The sequence below is a fragment of the Synchiropus splendidus genome, chromosome 5 (genome assembly GCF_027744825.2).
Source record: "Synchiropus splendidus isolate RoL2022-P1 chromosome 5, RoL_Sspl_1.0, whole genome shotgun sequence".
Taxonomy (NCBI): Eukaryota; Metazoa; Chordata; class Actinopteri; order Syngnathiformes; family Callionymidae; genus Synchiropus; species Synchiropus splendidus.
This window is the reverse complement of record NC_071338.1, coordinates 12658483-12685387: the sequence shown is the minus strand read 5'-3', so window position 1 is coordinate 12685387 and position 26905 is coordinate 12658483. Positions and strand designations below refer to the sequence as shown.

Sequence of the window (26905 nt, the reverse complement as noted above, 5' to 3'; positions counted from 1 at the left end):
AGGTGTTCCAATTTATGTCTGTAAACACCCTGACAGAACATTTGACCTGTGACAGGAATGTAGGAGTTTCTGCGATTCCCCTTGCTACTGTGAATTTAATATGAATAAATATGAAGATGTTTTTGCAAGGGTTTAAGTGATGCCATCTCCTGTCCATGATGCACTGTTAAAACCGATAATTGGAATGTGTAGTTCCAAAGCATTTTGGAATTGTCACATACAAAAAAGGTTAGGAGAATGCAGATTCCAACAATAAAAATTATTTTGTCTCACGAACAACTGGCATTTGTCTTTTCCCACAGAATGTACTTTAAAACCTGGCTATACAGTTGAGTTTGAGGTTCAAGTTTATGTTACTGACAAGCAACTGTGAACAAAGTTTCTGACAAGTTCACCAACTGTTTCAGGTGCGTCAGACTTCACTTTCCATAGCCCCATTGCTTTCTTCCTACAATCTACAAACAGGTCATGAATGACAGTATGTGCATTTCTGTGACATCAATACTTGTCTTGACCATTTGAGAATGCATCTCAATGCAATTGTCCAATTTGTGCATGTGTTTTTTCTTTGGTAATAACGATGTATGGCTTGTGCACTGGGTGATGGGATGTTGAATTGGTTATCCAGTCATCAGAGGGTTGGGTCGCATCTGTATGCCCCATGTTGGGAGTGGCCCTAAATGTAAAGTTGAGAACATTCCTGGCAAGCATTTTGTGACGAGTTGAGCAAAACACTGCAGCTACGGCGACAGTGTTTTTGACATGGGTGCAGACAACTCAACACATAAACAATCTAGTGTTGACATGAAAAGTACTGTTTGCAAAGAGAAAAACATTTTTCTTTAGGGAAAATGTGCAAAACATTGTAGGAAAAACAACATATTTAAATGGATGCCACTTTAAGAGTCATTGTCAATGTCACCGGCAGAACAGGTGTGGCAGGATAAACTGAGTTAAACTGCAGGACAGGTGTACAACAATGTATAGCACAAAACTGAGACAATGAATGATGCGTGTTCCTGATCAAAAGGCCAAAACACGTCTCAGCATGTTCAACATTGACATGAATTATAGACCCCTCTCACTCCACACCATGTTCTTGTGCCACCGAGCAGGAAGTGTCGATGCAGCTCATATTAGCCGACTTTTAAAACTGTCTTTGTGAGAGCACGGTGAGTGCAAATATAAACAGTTGACTGACTTCCTTTGTTTCATCACTCTGATGTGCAGTTGACCTGACTCGCGTGAATGTGTCACTGGGGACTGAGTTTGTCTCACAGCAGCAACTAACAAAGGATGTTTGGTATACAGGCAATTCAAGCTGATGATTGCAAGTACTATCAAATGTCTCTTTGGAGTTTACTATTGCTCTCTTTCATCGGGAACCAGCGCTTTCTTATGGCAGCAGCACGTTTGTCAGGCTGCCACCTCTGCTGCACATTCTTCACTCTTTACATCACAGCGATGGAAGAATAGTAGTCATAATGGTATCTGACAATTCATTATGCTTATGTTGCATGTGTTTTCTATATCTATTTATGTCTCCACATAATTACAAAAAGCACAAGGATACATTTCTCTCACTGTTCATCTGAAAAAAACATGACGGCATCAACATCACCACCTCACCAAGAGCAATTCTGCAGATTATAAAGATATCTCCCCAGCACAGTGCAAAAGTAGGGGTTGACCTTCACCAAATTTTATGAATCTTTCAAACACGAATGAATAAACATCCTTCATGACAAAGGTCACCGTGTCTAATAATAGTAATCGTAAAACTGTAAAAAAAAAAAGTAATAACTGTTCATGAAGGCACCTGTTGAAGCAGTTTTGAAAAATTATTAGAGCATTTTATGGTGATACTTTCATTTACGCTTCACTTATATCTTATTTGGAGTTTAAATAACATATATTGTTTTTATTTTAGGATATTTAGGTATTGTTTTATTACAGTTTTAATACAGAATTTTATTTGGTTTTTCCAATTTTCTCAACAGTTTGCATCAAGTGCATTTTTTTTTTCTTTAGTAAATTTGATGCACATGACTTGCACCTGGTTCTGCTGCTGGTTGGACTTTTCGATGACAAATAAATATCCTTGCCATGATCACATGGTTTCATGTCATTTCACAAGGTTTTGTTTTGTTTTGTTTATGTGAAAGAGTCATGAATCAGTTCTATAACTTGAGTGGGCCCCGGGCCCATTTGTTCTGGGAAAGGTGGGCCCCAAGATCAAAAAGGTTCAGAACCCCTGTTCTAGAGAGAACGCAAGCTTTCTAAACTTGTCGGGTAAATTTTATTCATGGTATGAATGGTATTCATATGATACAGCAAACAAATCATTGACCCAGGAGCAGTATACAAACAGATAGCAACCGTTCACTTGCACAGTCATGAATGGGAAGGAAAATATGTTATTTGCAGTGTGATTACTCCTTACATGCTATAGATTGATCCGCATGGATGCTGGAGAAAAACAGGGCGGAGGCGCGGATACACACAGCTGGGGACCACGTACACTGATTATTGTCCTGTCGGCTTCCAGCAAGCAGATGAATCCATCCACTATTCACCCAGTGAACAAAGCAGCGTGGTGAGCAGCTGTGTCGTCTTCACGTAGAATTAAGATCCACAGCAGATGTAGGATGAATTGAGGTTGCACTGCACTGTGATGATGGGCCTTGCCTTCTACGATCCCAACAACTGTTCTTAAGTATGGTTCTTACATGAAACACTTAAGTTGAGATGGAGAACTGAGTCCAGACTAGAGCTGGGCGATCACAGTTCTTTTACTATCGTGTTTAAGCACCATTATTCTCAATTTTGTTCAAAGATGTTTTCAAACTGCCATTTTTTTTTTCATGAGATACAAACTAATATATCGATATACCTAACGAGAAACTAAGAACATGTTGACTCAAATGCAGAAAAAAAGCGCACTCTGAACAACCATGCAAAAAAGTAGTGTATGTTGGCTAATGCTAATGCTATAAACAGACTGTCTGATAGTTTGGTTTATGGCTGAAACATTTACTCAATAGTACTTGAGTACTTGACAGCAAAAATAATAAAAGAAATCAGATTTGTTTTTGCCGTAATTGTTTTGTTTTGCGTTGTTTTGTTGCAAAAAAAGACAAAGAAAAACTGTCATTCATTAATAAGAGATATAAGTTATATTTTTGTTGTGTATCCATATTATAACGACTATAATGTTATATATTGGATTAGTCCAAAAATTATTTGGTAGAATACTCCATTTAGTAAATTAACGTGAGCTCACTCTTGTGACAGTACAGTGCAGTTGCTATAATTTCAACTGCCACATTTTCCAGTCTTCACCGTCATCAGTCAGACAGAACACGGCGACCTCTGGCTGTCAGGGAGGAGAGGTGTGGCCAAGCAACCGGCGTTTTTATCTGAGAAACATTGTGACAGGATCGAAATTGCAAAACAGCGTGTCCCACTATCAGTAAAACAAGAAAATAAATTTGGAATCTGTCTATAGGAATTCCAGAGTCGATAAACAATCTGTCATCGCTTGTCTGATATTGTTCATCCAGTCGCTCCAGTTACTCACTCACTTTCTCACTCATCGCCATGTCATCATATATAGTTTTAAACAGAACAGCAGAACACTGTGAAATTAATTTACTACGACTAGTTGTATTCACTTGAGCCACTGAGGATAAGAATGCCACCAAACCTATGAACATATGAAATGATGTGTATCTTATTTATTCAACATATCTGTAACAACTTCTTCTCTGCTCAAAGTTACCAAACTTTTGGAGGATTTCCAAAGAAAGATGCCTAACTTCCCAGGCTGGACAGATTTTTCTGATCAACCAATGGCCTGTCAACAACAGACTGAAATCATGAGTTTGCAGCAGTTTTGGCCTGGATGAAACAGTCCTCTGAAATTGTACCGTTAGCAGTCAACACAGACACAATTACTGCCAGATAAAGAGAGACAACTGGCCTTAATGGACAAAATGGCCATGCTGAGTGCTAATCTCTCCCTCGCTGGCCAGCGTGGCTCGGCTCTGCCTGTGTCAACAAATGTGTTACGACATTCTTTTTTCATGATCACTTCACAGCTTTGTGCTTGTGCTTCATAAAAGCATCAGAATTATCACGAGGCCATGCCTGTCCTTCGTGACTCGCCAGTAAATTAAACTGAGCGGAGCTATGAATAGTCAGATATAAAGTCACTCAGTCCTTTTCTTCATCTTACTCCCTTCACTGGGTCGGTGGCTGAAACCGATTCTAGCTACAGCAGACACTTCTTGTAGCCCTAGAAGTCGGTCCCTTCCACCCAGTTTCAGATGAGCTTAAGATGCTATTGAGGATTCAATATGTCAATTTCATTAAAGCTCGACTGGACCGTTGTTTGTAATCCTGCACCTGTGAAACTAACAATCACGGCCACAGGAACCTCATGTTTGCACACTCATCACCACGCAACTCCTCATCCATCTGCACTAATGCCAATGCAGGTGACTCCAAATAAAGCGTTCCGAACCATCCTTAAGAAGTTCACGCTCCGTCTGTGCTGTGTCAAAGACTTGGACTCCTCCCTCACTTTAATGTTTTGTTTAATCTCTCCCTGGGTCGCCAGAAATGAATTATTCAGTGGCTGATTAATGCACAGCACAAAACACCAGGCGGACACAGACAGGTGAGTCATGACGAAAGCCAACAGTCATTAAGGGGAAAAAAGAAACACGACAGCCGAAAAGAAACGGCAGATTTACTCACTGGGCTCCAGCGCTGTGATTACAACTCGAGACCTCGGACTATTACAGATCACACAGCGGCTGTTGGAGCTCAGATGAAAGCGGACGCAGCACCGAGGGCTACGGCGGCAGCTATAATGCAGAGACGACGGAAGTGTATCAAAGAAGGCCGTTATTTACTAAATATACAAAGAAGCAGCCTTGGATACAGTTCTTTGTCTCTGAACATGAATAATGCAGCATAAATGTGGGAAATCGTAGGTGATTTATGTTTAGGATCCGCGAGGCGAAGCTGATCTGTCACTAAGAGCTGGTGCGAATTTCCTCAAGGGGGCGCCCAATGTGTGTATAACTCACCCCCTTTATTGCACAAAAAATAAATAAATGACTGAAAAAAAAGTGCTCACATCTTCAAATTTAATGTTGGACATCAAATGTTTTTGAACAATTTGATTGCAAAGTTTAGCTGACGCATCACCACTGTGAGCACGTACACATGGCGGCTCAGAAAACCAAATTACCGCGTTTCTTCAAACTTTTAAAATGCATGTAAACAGCTTAGAAGTTGGAATTTCTCTAAGTTGGACTACAACAAAGCTAGCATGTAACCGAGTCGCTTGAAAATGATTGGACTGTGTGACGTGCGGCTGCACGAGCCTCAGCTACGCACAAACATAGTCACGGTCCAATGATGTCAAATAACCTTCTGTAAAATGGATGGTCGTGTGTCTAACCTGGTGTGCAGAATGTGTGTTCCTCGGTCTTAGCCGACGCCTGTGGTGAACGCATAACAAACCTGATATCAGCTGTGTTTTGGAACTTTGGATCTCGAACTTCCTTCCTTCTCGATTGTCTCAGCACTGCATGTAAACTGGCAGAACATGAGGGACTCTGCAGCTTTATGGAGCTACTCGCTGGATGTAACCTGCTGTCAGTGATGGCCTCAGCTTGTTCAAGAATATACCTTTTATTCATGTTTCTTCCAGTTTTCCCTTTAACTTGCTTTTTTTTTCCTCTTTTGTGACAGAAATAAAACCAAGGTCCCTTCAGCCATGATTATGTGCAATAGTTTATCTAACTATGGCTCTGTCCTTCACTGGTCGTAATGCACAAGACCAGTGCAAAAACGTGTCTTTGCACATCTGCGGGAAATGAGGTCAGTTGAAGGCTTGAAAAACGGTGGCATTTCCTAGCATTGATCAGAAATCCGAGGCATCACAGTCCTAATGTGCTGTCTAGAAAAGGTTTAGCGCTTTAACGCAGCCAGAATTTGACACCACAGCAGTTTCGCTTTTCCATGCTTTTTTTTATTCTTCTTCCTCAATCAGGCCAGCAGTTTTGACTCTTCAATGAAAATCAGATTCTGGACGGTTGAAGTGAGTCCCAGTGGCTTTGCCAGTTCCAATGGCGCTGCTGGAGATTTCTGACTAAGCGTGACGCACCTTTCATCTGAGTTTCTTGGCCTGATCACAGCGCACGTGGTCCTCCAGTTTATGTGATACTTTGTGCCTCTTCAGTTGACGTGATGTGATAAGCACATTCTGACACTTTTGAAGTCCTTGTCAGCAGAGCCTTGCTTCCTGTCTTGAGATTTCCTCAGCCTCTGGACTAGCTTGGCTGTCTGTTAACAACACCTCCCACAGAGCTAGTTCAACCTGGAATGGTTCAAATGGTCTTGGGTTTTCTGTGATTGTTTGATTCAACCGTCTCATACATTCTGCTCACATTATAAATTGTTTAAAAGGGATAACTTTGCATACTTATTTAATGTGTTCTCTCCATTAGAATTTTAAACAAGGGTGTTTTATGTGTTGATTCGCTTTTTAAAAATTTCACATTTTTAATGTTTAAGTCGAATAACATGTAAAATAAGAGTATCGCGCTTTTCGATGAGTAGTCAAAGTCAAATGAACATTCACAACACATTTTGTCACCGAAGTCACACAAAAAAAAACATGCTGGTTTGAAACCGGTGCCAGTCATGTGGCAAAATGAAAACAAGTGGAAATTTGGAAATCCAAACAAACACATGGATCAGACCCCAAATCCAACCACTTGTTCCTTATTCCATTTCTGACGTGCCCCGAAAAACTCTGTCCTTAATGTCTGAAATATCAACACAAACAGACAGACAAACCACCGCTGTCGAAAACGCGAAACACTTCCCAAAAAGGGACGTCTGAAATACATATTACACAATAGCCACAAAGCGTTGCTAAAAGATTCTGGTGCAAAAACAGCCCCACAAAATTAGGAACAGAGCTGCAGCCTCATTATGTCATTCAGCTCTGAAGCGGCATCAACAGAAAACACAGTTTCAAGTGTAAGTGTGGACACTCACACAGTTTGTAGTGACAACAATGTTCACCACATGAAAGTGAGAATCAAGTATTGAATTTATGAAATTAAAAACCGTCTGTTAGTGAAGGGTTTATCAATTGCAAATGTAAACACTGTAACATGTTTATCCCGTGAGCATTATTCAGGGATGTTAAGGACACTTTTTTGGACTCACTAAAAAACAGTAATCCAACATAATGTGTGTTAACTATCATCATTCCACTCTCCACTATTCTGAAACAGCAGCTCTTGTCCGTGTTTCCATTACCTTTAATTTTAATTTATTTTTGTGAAAATGTGAATAAGAATAGGTGGATGGAAACACCATGAGTCTGAATGTAGCACCGGTTTGTTCAAGATCCAGGTCATGAACGATGCTCCCAGCACTCTGATTCCTGGACTTCTTTCTTGGTAGCACATTGCCCGACCAAAGGGCTAAATTTTCCCCTCAAACGCTATTCAAAATTCTGTCATGATGGTACAAATTCAGTTTTTGTGAATACTGTTAAGCATGTGCAGCACAGTAGCTAGTGTCCGTCTATGGGGAATGTGGAGTGGCGACCTGCCCTTTGAAGCTGGGAGAGACATCAATTCCACGCGACTCTCCGGGCATTGTGGGCTAAAAGTGCTGTGATCAAATCTCTATTTTCTGTCTCATTCAACTGCAAACCTTAAAATGAATCGTCAACCACGTAATGAAAGAACTTCAAACTCCTGCCATGATTTGTGATACAGCTACTTATAAGGATAATATAAATTTGGTTGACAACAATATCGGCAGGATATCGGTGAGCGACACAAACCTCCGCACCTGCTTCGACACCTGGCAATACACATTTTTTTTCGATGGTGCATTTGCTCACATCAGTCAAAGTCCACCATTTCCTCCTTTAGATCTTATTCAAGCGCTGTCTTGGTTATTGACACTGACGTGCCAACAGACTGCATTAAATCTGAGAGGCCAAAACACATAGTAAATATGCAGAGACTCCTGAGAACATCTCAACACCCCACACGTTGGCTTTATCTGTATTTTTACTGCCCTGTCTCCATGTTTTTATAGCCCATTTATGTCTCCTTTTGTTTCTCCCTGCATGCCGCTTGTCTGCTGAATTCTGCTGCACCGCCTATTCTTCTCATGACATTCAGACTTGTTAAGAATGATGTCTTTCCCTCAACACCCATCTCAGTCCGCTAATCTCCCAGAGTCTGACTGATACCCATTGTTGGCGAAAATGTTTGTTATTCTGTGTTGTGATGGCTGCGCTGGGATGACAGCCGCTGCCAACAAACCATTGTTAATGTTCGGGGATTTGCTGGCTTTAAACAATTATGTAAGAATTGTTAAAGCATTGAAACACATCCAAAATTCATCCCCCTAAATCCTAATTTCTTTCTTTTTGTTGGATGAAAGGCGTGAAAAGGATTTGGACATAACAATTCTATTCATTTATAAAACCCTTGGTGGAGTAGTGAGGGGATTACAAATTCACATTAGAAAAGGGCTGGTTCATCCAAGTCATTTTTTAGCATGGCTTCTCTAGTTTTTTGTGGATTCCAGCCAACAGAAATGAGCTGACTTGAAGAGAGATTTATGAACCCAAAAATGACAATTATGACCAACTTGTTTTTTGTCTTGGCACTTGACAAGAGACACCTGCTTGAAGTGTGTGTCAGCGCGAGCCGACAGACATTCAAATAACTCCATTTATTCTGTCAGCATATCTCCTGAATGTGCTATGTGGCTCCTTTGTACACTTCTTCACTTATCTGAAGGCATCAGCGGTTTGCAGGACATCGAAGGGGAATGAAACTGATGACACACAAAGATACTGTCTTCTTCAAAGAAATGAAGCAGACGTCTTCATTGGGTCTTCAAAGAAACGCATGGGGAAATGTGAATGTGAACCATCGAAACACCTTACCTCCTCCTGATAGACGAAGAACAGCAGGATGGACAGGAACTCCAAGAAGAAGATGAGCAGGAGCAGGATGAAGAACTGAGGGGAAGAGAAGTGAGAGACATTAAAGTAGCTTATTACTATTTGTCACTTGGATGCGCTGCATCACGTACGAGTACGTGCAAATGCTTTACACCTGCCTGCCTGAAAACCCGAGCTATTCTGCTGGCAACACCAGTGGAGACCGCAGAAAGAAAGAGAAGTCACTGCAGGATTAACAAAATCTGTCAAGGGGAAGATTATAAATGAATAATTATCATTTGCCAACACAACCAAGTCAAAATTCAGTCGCTTTACTGCATTGATAATCCCAATAGTCACAGACTGTGATTTACAGTATGTCCTTAAAACCTGAAAAATATCTCAAGTTCATGTAGAAAGGGCTTATGTGGGGTTGCTGTCTGATTTTCCAGTCACATTCTGTGCTAGTGTGGAGCTGCTGTGTCAAAGATATTTGTCTTGTTAAACTTGAGTCAACAAATGCCGTTATTCCTAATAATGGTGTGGCGTTTGAGTGAATTCCAATGACTTCTTTCACCCTCAACCTCTAGAATTTGTCCTGATTCTCACAAAGTTAAATAAATCAATCAAAAATGCCGTCCAAAACAGAGAAGTAAGGGGTCTGAATTTCTCCTTTTCCTTTGTTAATTGTGATAAAAAATATTACGAAAACCACTGTATTATTTTAGGCCCTTTAATGGATTATTTACCTCTCTGTTGCATGACATTTACTTTCATTTTACAATATTGTTTTCTTCATCTGAAATGACAGACTTTTGCGCAGTGCTGCCCCCCACAGTCACGGGACATACTGTATCAGCATTTTAGCGGTGTCCCCTTTTTAAGTCACACCTAACACTTGGGTGCGAGTGCTGAGGTTGAGGGTTAAGCATAGTGGGACCGGGGGAGGAATTCGCCCTTCAGACTGCAGACTGGCTGCTGACTTGCTCGGGCTCTGTGTCTGGCCCTTTTTTGTAGCCCCATCTTGTGTTTGGTTTCTGCTCATCCCACTGCCGGAATGCATGTTTACTGTATTTGCATTCCCTATTAAACCACAGCAATTGTGAGTGACTTTCACTCAAACCTACATAAAAAGGACTGTCACTTCCGTTATTGTTTTGATGAGTCATGTAAAGTCATTTCAGCCATCTGTCCATTTTACACAGCTTCCACCAGGGCAAAGAAGCCCAGACTTCACCATCACAGAGACCTCCAGTTCTGCTGGGGGATTATAGAGACGCCTCAACTGGCTTGTCTTGATGCAAATAGGCAGCCATTCAAATCTCTAAGGGAGAGAACAGCCACCCTGCGGTAGTTGAACAATATTCCTTGCAGCCTGCGATCACTTTCTTTTTCTTTTGTGTGGGATTTGTATGTGATATAGTCTTCTTCACAAGTGCACTGATATAAAGTTGACAGGCCAATTTAACCTGCTTGTTTTCAGTTTACTGCAGAACGTCTGAATGTCAGAGCATAATTACATCACAGAATCCCGGCGGTTCCTCATGAAATATTCTGGACTAAACATCATTGGGCTCACTTCTTACCAGACTCTGTGCAGCTTGTCAGTTAAAAAAAAACCAAAACACTTTCATGTCATTTTTAATAGGGTCCAACAAGCCTGCAGAAGTCAGGTCAGAACCCAGTGAACAGAACCAGAGGTGAGAGTCAGCAGGCCAGCAGCCCTCCCTGCATATCTTCATTATCACGACATTTGGCCCTGGTTTCTTGAAATCACAGTAGACAACAGCAACAGCTCAGAATGAATTGCATCACGCTCCCAGACGGCGCTAGTAAGAGGGAAACTGGAGCCACAGCAGCTGTTGTCAGGCACTCTCTCTTTCACGCTCAGGACTCACTACACACTGGAAGTTGGTCAAGTTACCACAATTTCATGTCGCCCCAGCAAATGTATTATTTTTATTATTATTGTTGTTGTTATTATTATTATTATTGGGATGGAAAACACTACCTGGATAAAGTTGTTGTTGGATTAAGACAGCATATAAACATTTAGCCTGACTAAGGTCCGAACAGGTGATCTGCACCTGAAGTCTTAAAGACGACCTTGTGACATATACATATATGTGCCTGAATAATGACGGCCTGAAACAAAGGTGCAAGATACATCTGTCTTGCACTTCCAGCACCTGACACAGTGATCTAAGCTGAGGTGTGAAAAGGGGATTTGTTGTGATCCAACAACTTTTAATTGTTTTTACACCAACATCAACCACATCCTTGGCGTTTGTGGCGCTAAAATAGAATCGACTTCAGAACATGAAGACGCTGTATTGGAGGTCTACATATGTCCAAATCAATCTGCTCACTATTGTGTTGTCATGATGGTGGACTTCATCAATGCTAGGTCGTGTGGCTACCAAATAACTTGAATTGAGCGCTGCCTTCCACATTCTCCTTCGGTTGGCCACCTCCGTCCTCACCTTAGCTGGCTGTTCGTCTATGGGACGTCATTTACAGCAGTGGTCCCCAACTGTTTTATCACCACTGACCGGTCAATGCTTGACAATTGGAACGTGGCCCGGGGGAATGAAGTTGACACTTTGACCCGTCATGTTAGTGTGCCCACTAAGACTCACATACTCTCTTCTCTTCAACCAGCGCCCTCATGCTCTCTGACTCTGGTAGACCACAAAACCGAATATAACGTACATGACATTTTTAAATCACCATATTTCAAGATTGTTAAAAACTTCCTTCTTCTTGGAAGTCATGGGCTCTTCTCCTGTCTCTTCACTGAGCCTATTCCGCTTCGCAAATTTTGCGAGCTAGTGGTTTAAATTTGGACTGTCATGTGACCGAGGCTTCGCCAAGAGATTCCGGTCATTTTCCAAAGTAAAAGATCCTTCAGACTCAGATAATACACAAAACGGAAAACAATTCATTATTTCTTGTGCGTCCTAGTACCATTTGATCCACCGACCGGTACCGGTCCCCAACCCAGGGGTTGAGAACCACTGATTTACAGGGCACAAGAAGACTCCCAAAGCTTCCATCTGATTCCTGTTGAGTCAAGCATCTGCTAAGACTGAAGTTGTGTAAATGCTGGACTCTGATGATGTAACAATACTTGAGTTATGGTTACACTGTGACTGCTGTACTGAGCAGAACTAACATGTAACATGTTTTTGCGAAGGAATGAGCTGAAGTGACCTTGACTGGTTTTCTGAGCTGAAATGACCTTGACTGGTTTTCAGCTCGGATGTGTGGTAAGTCAGATTCTCAATAGATACCAGAGCTTGTCTGCATTAATTAGCATTCTTTTCATTATAAGTGGATGACTTTCGAAAGGAAAGCAGTGGGATCAAATTTCAAAGGCTGCCAACTCGAGCTTTTGATATTCAAGTCCTTTCTTTGACTGAGTGGCACTGTTTCTGACCATGTTTTTCTGATGAAGGAACAAATCTATGACGTAGAATTAAAGTCACGAGTCATTGCCACACATAGCCACAGAGCAGATTTGGTCCCACTTCATCCTATGAGTGGCCCCCACTGAGATCAATGTTGGAAGGGAGAGATCAGAATGCAAGAAGCCAGCTTCACCTGACAACCAACAGAAAGAGAAATTTACAAGAGGGATCTGACAATCATTCATCCCCAGCCCATAGCTGTCATGTCGTAGGCATAACACGCTTCAACATGCGAACTAAGCCTCCTTTGTTTTTACGCAACATAGGTGTAAATGTCTTCCTTTATTCGTCCCAACTCACCCGATTTTATGTGACCACCATTCCCTGTAATGAGCCATGTAGTTACTGACTCACTGTGCTTTAACAACCCCACTGTCATGTTTAATGGCCATTAAAAGCCTTGTAAGAGCTGGTGGCATTTACAGTAAATGAAAAACTTCTGGCAAACCAAGTAAGTTCAGTTTAATCATTTAGACTAACTGCTCTTAGGCCTTTAGTTGATGGAGTCGATAAATAAGAGTGGTCTCGCTGCCGTAGATCTTTTCGTGTCAATATATCTAAGTGACAGTTCAAGAGTGCAACGCGGGGACACGGTGGGACCATCAGGATGTGGATGATATACGCCTCTTACTCCTACTTTGTAGTTTGGTGAAGAAGCAACATTTTATTCCAGACCATACCCATCTCTCCCCGCCCTTTTGTGGTGGCCGAGATGAGCCGGAAGGGTGATCTGTCTTCCTGTAGCCCCTTGTGAGTGCTTAAAACAGTTACGAGCTCATCCATCAGCGGCTTTACTAAGACGTGGCTCACATGGGAGAATCGGCTGTCTGAGCCAAGGAGGGGTGAGATCCTTCAGAATCAATCAGTTCAGGAGTATCATGACGGAAAAACAGCAGATTATTAGATAAAGAGGCATCAAATATTCAAATGTGTTTTCAATGTCCAAGGACACGCCGTGACAGAAAATCTATTTTCCTGTAAAAGACTGGGTCCAGTGAGCCAGAAAAAGAGGGAAGGAGAAACATAAGATGTTAGTGGACTTCAGCAGAGAAGATTCCACCTAAGCCTCCATCACTGTGACCGAGTTGAGCAGAACTTTGTCTTCAGTTGAAGGTTGAAAAATATTGAGCCCAGAAACATTTTTCTATCTATGCAAACACATCTAGCAACGACAGATTCTTATAACCTCCATCACAGCCTAGTAATGTGATGCACCACTATTATAAAGTTTTTTCTTTCCTTATTTTCCTATCTGTCTATATATTCGTCTATATTCCTGACATATAGTTATAATGGAATTATTATATTATTTTTTATTGTGAACAATAATTGTCCACAAACAAGGCCATTCTTCTTTGCAAAAACAACTTTCCTTACAAGACGAAGTTTAGTTAGTAAGTCCAAGAAGCAGAACTCAAGAAAAGCTCAGGTCTTAAGAATTTAAAAAAATAAAATAAATAATTAATCATAATAATAATAATGACAAAATTCAAGGCAGCGGTTGTGAGTAGATATCACTGTCACTGCATAATTAATTAAACAACAATTCAGATGCAGATTATGACCTCTTCCTTTTTAAAAACATCTATTTAACCTTTAATTCTATTCTCAAATAAAAACCACTTTCACTGTTCAATACAAGAGTAGTGAGTGAGCTGCAGGGCAAGGTTATCTAAAAGGCGGTGAAATGACTACACTATAATCTGAAAAAACTTCAGTTCATAAACTTGAAAATCTTTAAAAGGGAAATTTATGAGCTGAACACACAATTTCAAACTGTATAATAATAATAATAATAGTCACTGCAGTGTGTTTGTATTGCTTGGCTTGACTTGGGCTCTTGTGTGCCATTGCTTTTGTTCCTTTTTTCTTCATTATCTTGCACCTGGATTTCCTCGTAGTTCCGCGTGTTTGTTGTGTTTTTTCTCTACACCTGTAGTTTTCTTCTTTCAGTGCAAAATGATGAAAGTCTGATGCAGACTCCTGGTTCTGTTTCATTTGGCCATGGTCCTGTTTGCATTGTTTGATTGATTCTGGACTTCCTTGTGGGCATGCAATTGTAATTTTTAATAGTCAATCAATTTACAACACAATACACCTGGGTCTCCTGACTGATTGAAAACATTTTCTGAGAACTTCTCGTTGTTGACACGTCATTTCTCCAGTCTGATCTCTGTAGCTACCGTTGTACCTTCAACTAACCTCACTATTTGTCTATTATTTATTATATAAAGCACACATGTGTCTTGGTAATGGAGAATACAAATGTGCGATTACACTTGTTCGGCCCCATCGCTGCACTGCACAACTTCTCCCTGGATATTACTGGTTCGCTCTTTGCTGAAACGTGAGCAAAGGGACATTGTAATGAGTGAAGAACTGGGACTTTCAACTACTCTGAAAACAAATAAAGTCGTTCCCTCAGGCCTGCTGCGCTTTTCCTCATTCATTTGTTCTTAATAACAAGTGTAACTCCGGTTCTGTGGACCACAGGCGGTCGACTGACTAAATGGGACCATTTGATGGCAGAATTATTCATCATTGCTGTTGCTGAACATTACAAGCTTTTGAATCACCTTGAAGAATAGCAGATTGTCAAAAGCCGATCTGTTGAGCGTTTTGTTCGACGACTAAAGCGCAATATTAAAATACTGTAACTCCTTATTATTACACTAATAAGACATACTTTAAAGCGAGGGTTTGCAAGGCAAGTTTTCTCGCCGAACAATAAACAATGCTCGGGATTCTTTTGAAACAGCACCTGCAACAACAAACAGCAGAACTGCACAGCAAGGAAGATGTTCATCACTTGTTTGTAGTGTGCAGCACCACAGGCAATAAACATTTAATCAGCTTTCCTGGTCTTAATAGTCTGGGCCTGAGGAGGAAAAAAAAAACAAACACCACACAAAATGCTAAATTTATCTCCTGAAAGTTGGAAACAAAAGTTATGGCCTTTTTGTGCTGGTATACACTCGGTGTGTCTCACTGTGATAAATGATTCTAAACAAAGTCTGGGCTCCCATTAGAGCACAGCCGTGTGATTTCAACAGTTTTCTCTCTTGAATTGTCATTATTCAAACCGAAATACACAATTCTATTTGCAGCAGGAGCTTTCAGGGAAGATTTATTTGATAAGAAAACAATAGGCCACAAAATCAAGAACACTGAGCTGCTGTTATTTATTCTTTGTTTTAGTACAAAGAAAAAAAATAGAAATGTTTTTCAAAGGACTGTATTATCCTTTGAAGGTTCTCTGCTTTATCTCACCATATCACGGGAATCCATTGTGTTTCGGAACATTTTTCACTACATCATTGGAAGACCAGCAAAAAAAATCTAGTGGATTTAGCGCGCGGAAGACGATTAATAATGAATGCTTGAAAGCACCTGACCTTCCATAAAGGCCTGTCTTTAAAATGATTAAAAGATGAAACACTAAGAACTCAGGCAAGCTTTCTGGGAGACAAGGTGCCTGCATTGCAAATGCTCATTTACCCTTGGATTACAGCCTTCAGCTACCAGACACCCACCGAGGCTCTATAAGGCAGGATCTATATGATGAGGCATGTTTGATTTTCCAGGACGTGTGAACAGGAGATATTTGTAGAGCAGATACCTCCAGTGAGAGAATCGTAGTGCTCTTTACTTCATTCCCAGCAGCCCTTCATTTTCAGTACATCTTCATGGATTACTCTTAGAACAGGTTTTCCTCCCAAAGTGCAAAACCACAGAGAGGTCAATGGATGACTGTAAATTGTACTCTGCAGTTTAAATATGTAACCATGCTTTAGGAGCCATCTTGGATGGCATTTCATTATCGTAGGTTGTACTTGGTTTGCATTGCCGTTCGCATCGAGTCACACAACGAAGCTCTGGATTTACCGATCGATCTACGTTCCCACCCTCACCTCATGGTCACGAGCTTTGGGTAGTGACCGAAAGGATGAGATGGCGGATACAAGCGGCTGAGATGAGTTTCCTCCGCAGGGTGGCTGGGCGCACCCTTAGAGATAGGATGAGGAGTTCGGTCATCCGGGAGGAGCTCGGGGTGGAGCCGCTGCTCCTCCACATCGAGAGGAACCAGCTGAGGTGGCTCAGGCATCTGATCCGGATGCCCCCTGGACGCCTCCCTGGGGAGGTGTTCCGGGCATGTCCTACCGGGAGGAGACCCCGGGGAAGACCCAGGACTCGCTGGAGAGATAATGTCTCCGGTCTGGCTTGGGAACGCCTCGGGATCCCCCGGGAGGAGCTGGAGGAGGTTTGTGCGGACCGGGAAGTTTGGGCTTCCTTGCTCCGAATGCTGCCTCCGTGACCCGACCCCAGATAAGCGGAAGAAGAAGGTGAAGGTGAAGGTGAAGGTTGTACTTCTGAAAACATTGGCGGGCAATGGAGATCATTTCAACATGTTTTTTTTTTGTCACGCTGATGCTCACATGAATCAGTTTATGAACTCCTCCTTCCAGCATTGAAGTCTAGCAGAGTTAATTCCTTTTTTCTCATCTCTTCTTTTATTTATGTCTTGGCAGTCCATCTACTTGCATAAATATAACTTTAACATTACATAAGTACCAGAGGATTTTTGGTGAAGGTGTGTGAAATTGATGTAAGTGTCACACATCATCTATGAACAGAACGTACATGCCAGCTCCTAGTCAACTCTTCACTTCTTTACCCTGAAACTTGTCCTGGAAAACTCTGAGTCGTGACAAACTCTGGCAGATGGGCTTTCATCCAGAGAGTCATCACCCCCAGGATCAGACCGAACACTCGTGCCAACAGCGTTACAGCAACCCAGAGTACCTTTCGCTATATAAGCTCATACTTCATCACAATACATAATAAATGAAGGCAAGCAGGGCCGTGCACAGACATTTTGGGGGGGGCTGGTGCTGATGCCAAAAAAGAACACCCATTGCAGAAAATGATGATTATTATTTTTGTTTTTGTTGTTGTTGCTGCTGTGGCGGTTTGTTTGGATTTTAAAAAGTAAACTTTAAAACAAACATGCACACAGAATGAATCGTCCTCATTATGTCTATTGTGACAAAAACACATTTTCCACATCTCTTCCCCATCACTTTATTAAAACTCAAGAGTAAATGTACAAAAAATATTCCAGAAGCATAATGGGCAGAGCACATCCCTAAAGGACCCAGTGTTGCAGATTCGCCTCCGGCCATAGTCTTTTACAATGCAGTTTACCATGAGCCAGTTCAAAAGATCAAACGTAAATAACAAGGCCACTCAGGGTGCTTTTGAAAGACCAAATAATAGAGCCAAACAAAACACATAAATACTCTGGCTTGAAGTGGCTTGGTCAAATACAGTGTTTACCTGTCTGGCAGCAGCACAGGCTGGTGAGCACCACAGTGCATGTTGCGGAGCGACTCTCACACAAGCACAAATAAAAGCCTACATTTGGGTGGAATTTATGACAAACTACGTTTTTTTTCCTCAAGAACTTAAGAATGAAGAAAATAAATGGGCTCCAGAAGGGCCATTTTTCTCATTCTGGGAAAAAGGGCTGGTGCTCGAGCACCACTAGGGGTGTGCACATCCCTAAAGACCAGATTACTTCCACCATAGAATTGAACATTTAAATAGTCTGTTTAATTGGTGGACTGTTGCTGCTGAATCCACATTCGAATAATTCAAGAGTGTCAACTTGCATTGATGGAAATTACACGTTATCGACTCGACTCAAGTTTCAACAAATGTTTTGCCCCTGAGCAACATTCTGGAACCAAGGATTCGTCAGATTGGGAGGATAAAAATACACTCTGAAGAAAGGGAAAATAAATGATACTTTTGAAAGAGGTCCGACGATAACAGCCATCTCTGGAAATGACTCGTATCTCAAAATTAAAAGTTGCATTCTTGGCCACTCAAAAAACTCAAACAAACAAGTCATCCATAATTGTATATAATATAATTTGTCATTATTCATTTTGTTTCAGTCCTCTTTGAGATTTTTTTTATTTTCTCCAGGATGCAACTACTGAGGCCAGAGTCAATATCAGCTTTAGAAGAGAACTGAGTATTCATGTGGCTGTGGTGTCTGACCTCATGATCAGATTCTGTTGGCTGTCCTTGGATGTATTTTTCGACTATCTTACGACGGATTTGTTGGAGCTCAGGTCTCAGCCGTGCAGGAAGGCTCACCTGAAGACAACTAAACAATCACCACCCGTCCATTCGCCTGGTTCAGGCACCATGTTATCTTGCACTGAACAGTGACAGCGTGTGGTTTAGAGGAACTTCTGTAACGCTGCCTCAGCCCTTTTTAAGATTTGGTGACCTTCTTTTCACACGCCTGCAGCGCCTGTGTTCTGCGCTTGATGGGACTGTGGATGCTTTTTTGTTTAGTTTTCTGGGCACTCCAATCATATACATATTTTAACATATTATTTATATATACATATATAAATATATACATATTTTAACATATTCTTACATATATATATTTTGTTTTGTTTTGTTTTTACCACTAACTTTCTCGTCATATTGTGTCCAGTCCCTCTCTCCTGAGGCTGTGGAAAAAAATTAAGCTACAGTTGTACCTCATTTCGGACCACAATCCGTTCCAGACGGCCGTTCGAGAAGCGATTTGTTCAAAATCTGAATACATTTTTCCCATTACAATGAATGGAAAAAGACCGTGGTAGACACGGTCCAGTGCGGAGACAGGAAAGGTTTTACACCTCAATATGAAGAAAAAACAGTCAGTAAATGTAGCTAACGGGACACGTCTGTATACAGAGGCTGTGTTATACACAATAACAAAGCGCGTCGTGGGTCAGCTGATCAGTCCACACACGTTATGTTTTTCCTGGCTTTTATGGGGGGCGTTCGAGTTCTGGATTTTCGTTCGAAATCCGAAGCGAAAAATCTCAAAATTTTTGTTCGAAATCCGATTTGTTCGAATTCCGGGACGTTCGAAAACCGAGGCACCACTGTATTTGGGTTTCGTAAGAGCACCATAAGTACCTTTTTCAATGCATGACAGCCCCTGTTCAAGAACAAGGTTTTCAGGCATGTCTTTGTGAGGAGTCTCTCGCCAAGTGCAAACACTCATCATTCTGTACATCACATATGCCACATTATTTCATCTTTGTCCCTGAAAGAAAAAGTCTTCAAAATGACTCTGACGAAAGACAGTGCTCAGAGGAAGTATGAGGATCACTGTTGAAATGAAGAAGGAAAAGAAAATTCCGCCTATAAAGGTAGCACTTTAGCTAGTGCGTCTGCCCTTGTGATGCAATTAGCTGTTGCAAAACCCACCATCTGTACACGTACATCCATATGCCACTTTAGGAGTTTTTTCTTTGCATTTTCATTTATTCTTTCACAGTAACTAACCCAAGAAAAAACGGAAAAAAAATTCAATTCAATTCAATTCTCATTCGTTGAAATGGTTTGAGTCTCGCAACCAAAACGGAATCTCAAAATTGTTCCTTTTTGCATCCAGCATATATGGCTTCAACATTCTCAAATGAAATTCACATCTTTGCAGCACTGGATTAACAGCACTTCTTACAACTGAATGTGTCAAAAGGTTGGGACTTAAACAAGTTCATTTCAATTCATTAATAACAGAAAAGGTAATTTATTGATCCTAGCAACAGATTAAGAGTGAGAGAAAACAGTTTCCAGTGTACCAGTCCCAGGTGCACCGCTTTGTACAATGTGATGTCATGACTAGGGATAGTTCAGCCTGGCCAAAATGACCGGATCGGGTATTGGATTCTACTCAAAGACCCGTCCTATCCATCTGATTTCATGTTCCGTAACATGCCATGATGTACTTTTGATTTTACGATGGCTGTGTATAGCCCACTATTGTTGTTTCATTTAATTATTTCAATATTACTGCCTCTTTTGCATTTTTATTTATGTTGTCAAACGTTTTACGTTGGAATAAACCCAAAGCAGTTGTACACAGCTTCAGTGTTTTAGGTGTCCTTACAGTAATTCACATCCGTAATCATTGACATCTATATGACTGGACGCGTCGTATCGGATCTACCGATCCGCAGGGCTGCAGTATCGGTGTCAGATGTGGAAAAGTGGTATGGGGCCACTCCGAGTCATGACCAAAGCATCCATGACAAAGGAGAATTTTCTTGTGCACCGAATATACTTTGTTACTTGCACTCTTCTGCTCCATTGAGTTTGCTATGCTGTTTTTGTTTATTTTTTATTTATTTATTTTTTATCCCGGAACTTTCTATAAACTCCGTCACAGAGTTCATTTTAGCCACCATATATTTTTCCTAGTCTTTCCCATTGCAGTCGTAGTTACATAACTACCTTCAACATCCTTTCCTTTGCCTTTTATGACTCTGATTTTGACTCTTTGTTTCAGACTTAGATCATCCAGATCTGTTTTAAATCCTTCACTCTTGGAGCTGCTGCAGTGCATTATGGGAGTGATTTTGTCAACATGGCATGACCATGGGTTTAAGACCATGAGCCTTGAGTTTCACGTCTTCCTTTGTTGATATCTAAGAAATGGAATGGCCACATTCAATGTGCCAGTGGAATACATTCACAGTGAATGACGCACAGCTGCTCTGCATCGAACACAAGGTCGCATCAACTGTGTCTTCACGACGTTGATTTGTGAACACCAGAGGAAGAGCCCATGATGTTTCTGTGAAGACCATGTTTGTTGCTCATCTGTACTGGGCCTGTACTTGACCATTGGTGTACACAACATTCTATCAGAGCAAGAAGAGAAGCCAAAACACATTCAAAAAGTATTCCAGAGCCAGGACGGTGGCGGACATTTGAATCATGACTTGTTCAGGCGTCAGTGCGCACGTTGAGCAGGAATTGATGCCACAGCTTGCGCAGAGATTCTAACAATAATGAAGGATTGATTGCTTTTGCTTATTCCTCTGTGTTTCCTGCTCGCAGTGAAAGCTGCAAAGGCTCTTTGTGGACAGACGATAACCAGTAAGACTGGCTCTACAATCACGTCAAGCGCACAGGAAAATCAATATCCTTCAGAATCATGCTGTCTTGAGCATATATGGAACAAAGGCTGATCACATGACAACTTGGGAAAGATGTATTGCTCCTGCAGCCCAGGCGCAGTGAGGGTGAGGAGAAACAATCTTTCCAATAATTATTTTGTTCCCCCAAAATTACCTCACATATCCAACAAATTTGTGGCAATATAAGGTCAGAGCCCCATCACACCTCCTCTGTGGCCTTCGCTGTTGGATGTCCGAGCTCACTGGTGTGAAACATGGCCTTAATAAGCTGTACGCCAGGATAAAATGGAGTCCATGTCCACAACAGACTCTTATTTTCAACACAAAATAGGAGTATTGGATTTGGGCTGAAATTACAACTTAATAACGTCCACACCAGTGTGTTAAGCTTTGTGGCTGAGGCTGTTCCCAAGTCTGCATCAAAGTCCATCCACAGACCATCCTCACCTGAGTCCCAGCATTTGTTGAGCAACGTGACTCACTTTTCTTGCAAGTCTATGATTGGGTGTTTCACTTTGTGTATCTTCAACTGACTGGCTGGGAGTCATAACCTTTAACCAACCTGCTGAATGACTTTGATCTCTAGCCTTTTCCAAACCTTCTGTAAACAGAGGTAACATAACACAACTGCCCAGCACACAGTCGGGCTACGCCACAAGCTTCCACAGAAATCGATGAGTATTAGTCGCCAACAACTGCGTGATCCTACCATTCTGTGGAATGTTACCTGCAACATTCTCCTCTGCCTCAACAAGTGATGGAAAAATAATGCGTACAAAACCTAATGTATTTTTATATATAAAACATGCAAGTGATATATTTAAGGAGATGACTAGATAAGCGTAACCTAAATGGATGAGTCGATCATTAAATAATCATATTGAATGGCACATGAGTTCCATATCCTACTGTCGCTCCCTAACCCTGTAATCTTGATCAGATTTTGGATCAAGGTTTGAATATGAGCTGTACTATTGAGAGGATTACAGTCCATTGAGACCTGACCTCATTTGTCCAGCTGTCCATCACCAAAGACGATGGGTCACAGTACTTCATACGCTCGATAAGAGCAGCCTGACAAGTGGAGAAAAAAAAAGGAGAATCTATCTTCATATATATATATATATATATATATATATATATATATATATATATATATATATATATATATATACTGTGGTACCTCGGTTTTCGAATGTCCCAGACTTCGAACAAATCGGACTTCGAACAAAAATTTCTTTTTGCTTCGGATTTCGAACGATAATCCAGAACTCTAACGGCCCCGAAAAAAGCCGGAAGAAACATAACGTGCGTGGACCGATCAGCTGACCCACACCGCGCTTTGTTATTGTGTATAACGCAGCCTCTGTATGCAGACGTGTCCTGTTAGCCAAATTTTGCTGACTATTTTTTCTTCATATTGAGGTGTAAAACCTTTCCTGTCGCTGTACTGGACCGTGGTAGAGTGTCACAGGGGAGGTGCTCACTCTCCACACCTCTGAGGCTGGAGAGCACACTCCAGGGTTTGATGTCCTGTTGTGGGCTGGAGCTGGGACAGGGATGAGGCGAGTCTGGGACAGAGCGTTACTTGGTTTATGACTTTGTCACAGCCAAACTGCACAGAAGCGCACATTCAGAGCTGGACACGCACCGGGCACCTCTTCACTTCTGGAGAGACGTCACTCACTCGGCAACCCCTCCCACATGCAGCGGCCACACACATAGAGGAACAGCGCACCTGCAGCAGACACTCTACATTCACTCCTACAAAAGCCTATTATAAGGCTTGGAACGCATTATTTCCTTTTCCATTCATTGTAATGGGAAAAATCGATTCAGATTTTGAACAAATCGCTTCTCGAACGGCCGTCTGGAACGGACTGTGGTCGAGAACCGAGGTACCACTGTATATATATATACAGCTATAAAGCACATTTTCCTTGTATTTCATTGTCTAATGAGCTGTCCCCCTTTCCCTTCTGATACGTGAGATTCATGAGCTACAATGTCTCATTATCCTGGCAGGGCACAGGCATTTGTTTTGTAATTGGGGAACCATCTTTGATCAGACGAAAGACGACACCACCACTTATTCCCACAGAGATAACAATCATTTCCCCTATGCTGAGCCATTTTGTTTGATTTCTGTTACATAAATGAATCGTTTTACTATTTATAGTTTCCAGCTTTGGCTGATACAGTACAGTATATGCAAACCTTTGTTGATCTCCTACACACAATGTATTTACACTAATAACTTACAAGTGCCAGCAATGTATTGTAGTAACATAACTGCTGAGCATGGTACACAGATGCATACGGTGTGCACAAGTCAGTGTTTTTCCAAGGATTTGTCCCCATATAGCTATACAAGGACCACACACACACACACGCACACACACGTAGATGACAAAGAGCAGTTGTGACAGACATCATCAAGATATGATTTTCTCTTTTATATTTATTTTTTATTTTCACTCAATACTCAAGACAAAATACTATCTGATCAGTAAATATTGATCGCCACAGTTTGAATGTACAAAGAGTTTTCTACAGCGCTTCTGAGCCTTTTTTCTTGAACAATGGGATGCAGCAGGAAGCCATTTCTACAAAACGATTCAGCTTCCACCATCACTCCTCAACTGCTCTTAGCGAGGCTCAAGCCATCCATCTAAGAAAAAACAATTTCAGCCGCTTGGGGTTCAGGTCTTCATCTTTTAAAGCTTCCTGCAAATCTTGTGTCAAAGTCGTGAAGTAAAGAATGTTCTGAACCTCTACTTAAATTCTGCAAGCTCAATTTCACATCCAATCCAACAGTCCACTCGTAAACAAGAGCAAGGAGGCAGGGAGGCATGGACTGGTGGGTGTGTTGCTGCTGATCTACATCTCACCCGCTTCACCTTCAAATAAATCATGGGGTTATTCCACTGTTTTGATGGGCATCAACTCCTTTTGCCCCAAATTGCTCAGTTTGTGCCACTTCAGTGTGCTCAAGGAAACTGGCTGCATTTCACTTAGTAACAATACAGTGAATTTAAACGCATGTGTTTGATAAACACCGCTTTTTGTTGAGTAATGGGAATATTCCAAACACCCGTGGGGACAAAGGTCAATGATTGTATATTCATTTGTTCACTCATTCATTGGTGTGAGCTTGAGATCACTCATTCTTTTAGCGATCCCGTTTTTTCTTCAGAATGATGATCAAACAACCATCACAAGGTCCACTGACTTGACATTTCATCTTCTGTTTAGTCCGCATAACGACAATAACAACAGGTTTCATGCCATAAATATGCAGTTCTGAAAGTGAAGTTAGCATCCACACACACCATTCTGGCAATAACCTACCGTCAGCAGCAGGGGACGGCTCTCTTTGACAGCTCCTACACAGCCCAGACAGCCGATCACCATGATAATAGTCCCCACGGCGATGAGCAGGTTGGCGGCCGACAGAGAAGGGAGGGATGACGACAGGGTTGCAAAGTTTCCCTGGGTCACTGACAGCCAGATTCCCACCCCTAAGATGCCACATCCCCCCAACTGCAGAAGAAACACAAATAACAAGAGCGTTGGTTCAAAAGATTCATAGAGCATCTTCAGTATCTGTCACATAACAAAATATCATATCACATTGAAGCTTGTGCTCATTTGTGCACACTCAAAAAAGCTGACTCAGATTTTTGTCAGAGGGAAGAAATCACGTCAAACATAACAATAACTGGGTCGCAATGATCGCCTGAGCAAAGAGTCAAAGGATGCTGTGGGAAGAGTTCAACTTTATCTTGCAAACTTTTTCTTAAATCTCGCTCCAGATGGAAGCGAGCATTTGTTAACAGGTGAAAGGTGGTGTGGGTTCTACCCCATCAAAGAAGCAAATGTCTGACTATGTCATGTGAAGTGTCCTCCAACAAAGATACAAAAGTGGTAATACCTTGTTTCAGCAATTAGTAATTTTGTGGTATAAATCACATTTCTGTTATTATTTTATTCGTATTTTCATCTTTTATTCATCTCATTGAAATGTTTTATTAAATAGTGGGTGATTTGTTAGATCAGGGGTGGCCAACCAGTCAGAGGCTAAGAGCCACATTGTTTTACTGTGTTGCTGAAAAGAGCCACATCCTACAAATAGGTAAGGCTCACCTGAACAGCTGGTCATGTGACTTTGTGGCAGTATAGCGGATGATTCTTAACCATAGGACCAAGGCCCATGGTCGCTCGAAATGTTTTGTATTACATTGATTTGTATGTGGCGAGGTTTATTGTATATGTTTGAAAGTTAAAGCACTTAGTAGACCAGGGGTCTCAAACCAGACTGAAAATCCACTGTTTACAGTCTTCAGGAAAAGATCCTCCTGAGGGTTGGCTGGAACAAAACCCTGCACCCGCTGCAGAACTTTTCTGGATCAGCTTGAGACCATTCCAGCGTCTAGCTCCATGATAATTCGATAACTCAACAAACTTCGCTTAACAATGTGAATCGACAGTTTCCGAAAGATACACTGTCTATCCACCAGGACCAATGAGTTCATCACAGATTTCAAAGCTTTCCCTCAGCAGGTTAAGCTACTTGTGGGCAACAACTGCTCCAGTAAATTGGACATCTTCCGTCTCTTGTGGTGAGTCTCTAACAGAGACGTGTAGTATTTACAATAGCTTCTTCCAGAGCTAGCGTGGGATTCCTCCCACACTCTGAAAACATACAAAGATGAACCGCCGACTCCTGCCGATTGCCTGTAGCCGTGAGAGCATGTGTGAGCTGCTGTCGGTCCACAAATGCCCTCTGATGGATTGACAACCTGTCCTGGGTGCCCACAGCTTATTACCCCGCAGAGCTGCCACTGGCCGCACTCTCCTGTGACCCCTGATATAGAGCAGGCACAGAAAATAGACGGATGAACCTTTCAGTGTCCTGAGTCTGGAGGCTCTCAAGGAGGCAAATGGTTGCAATTATTTTGCAGAATCTCGGCCAACATTCCGTACAGGGGGAGCTTATCAGTGTAGTTTCACTTCTATCACAATTGTGCATACGGGAACTAAGGAGCTTCCTGGCTATCTTACCAAACACAAACAGGAAGGATCACATACTCTGAATACAAATTCAATACCCAAATACTGAAGCTGACTGTTACAAATTGAGACTATCTTCATGATTTATTTAAAAAAGAAATTCTGCTCGCAGGCCAGTGGTTGAGACAGACAGATTCAAAGAACACAACATTAGTCTGATAGGTAGTAAACTATCCTAAACACTTTGCTTAGCGTTGTCTTTATGCCACATTTAATACCAGAAGGTTGAAAATAATAAAAAACAATGATTGAAAACAATGTTTTTTTATGGAGAACACTTCCTATGACGTAGTCAGACATTTGCCTAGTTTGACGGGGTAGAACCCAAACCATCTTTCACCTATCAACAAATGCTTGAG

The 26905-nt window shown here is 41.5% G+C and overlaps 1 protein-coding gene across 3 annotated transcripts in view; it reads right to left on the bottom strand.

Moving 5' to 3' along the window:
* The window catches only part of tspan4a (tetraspanin 4a), a 168438-nt gene that overhangs the window by 32333 nt on the left and 109200 nt on the right, over positions 1-26905 (bottom strand). For all 3 annotated transcript variants that reach the window (XM_053865806.1, XM_053865807.1, XM_053865805.1), the window contains 2 exons: positions 24825-25016; positions 9005-9079 (listed from right to left, as the gene is read on the bottom strand). In XM_053865806.1, the coding sequence (XP_053721781.1) occupies positions 9005-9079; positions 24825-25016 (267 nt within the window). The remainder of the gene's footprint in view (positions 1-9004; positions 9080-24824; positions 25017-26905) is intronic.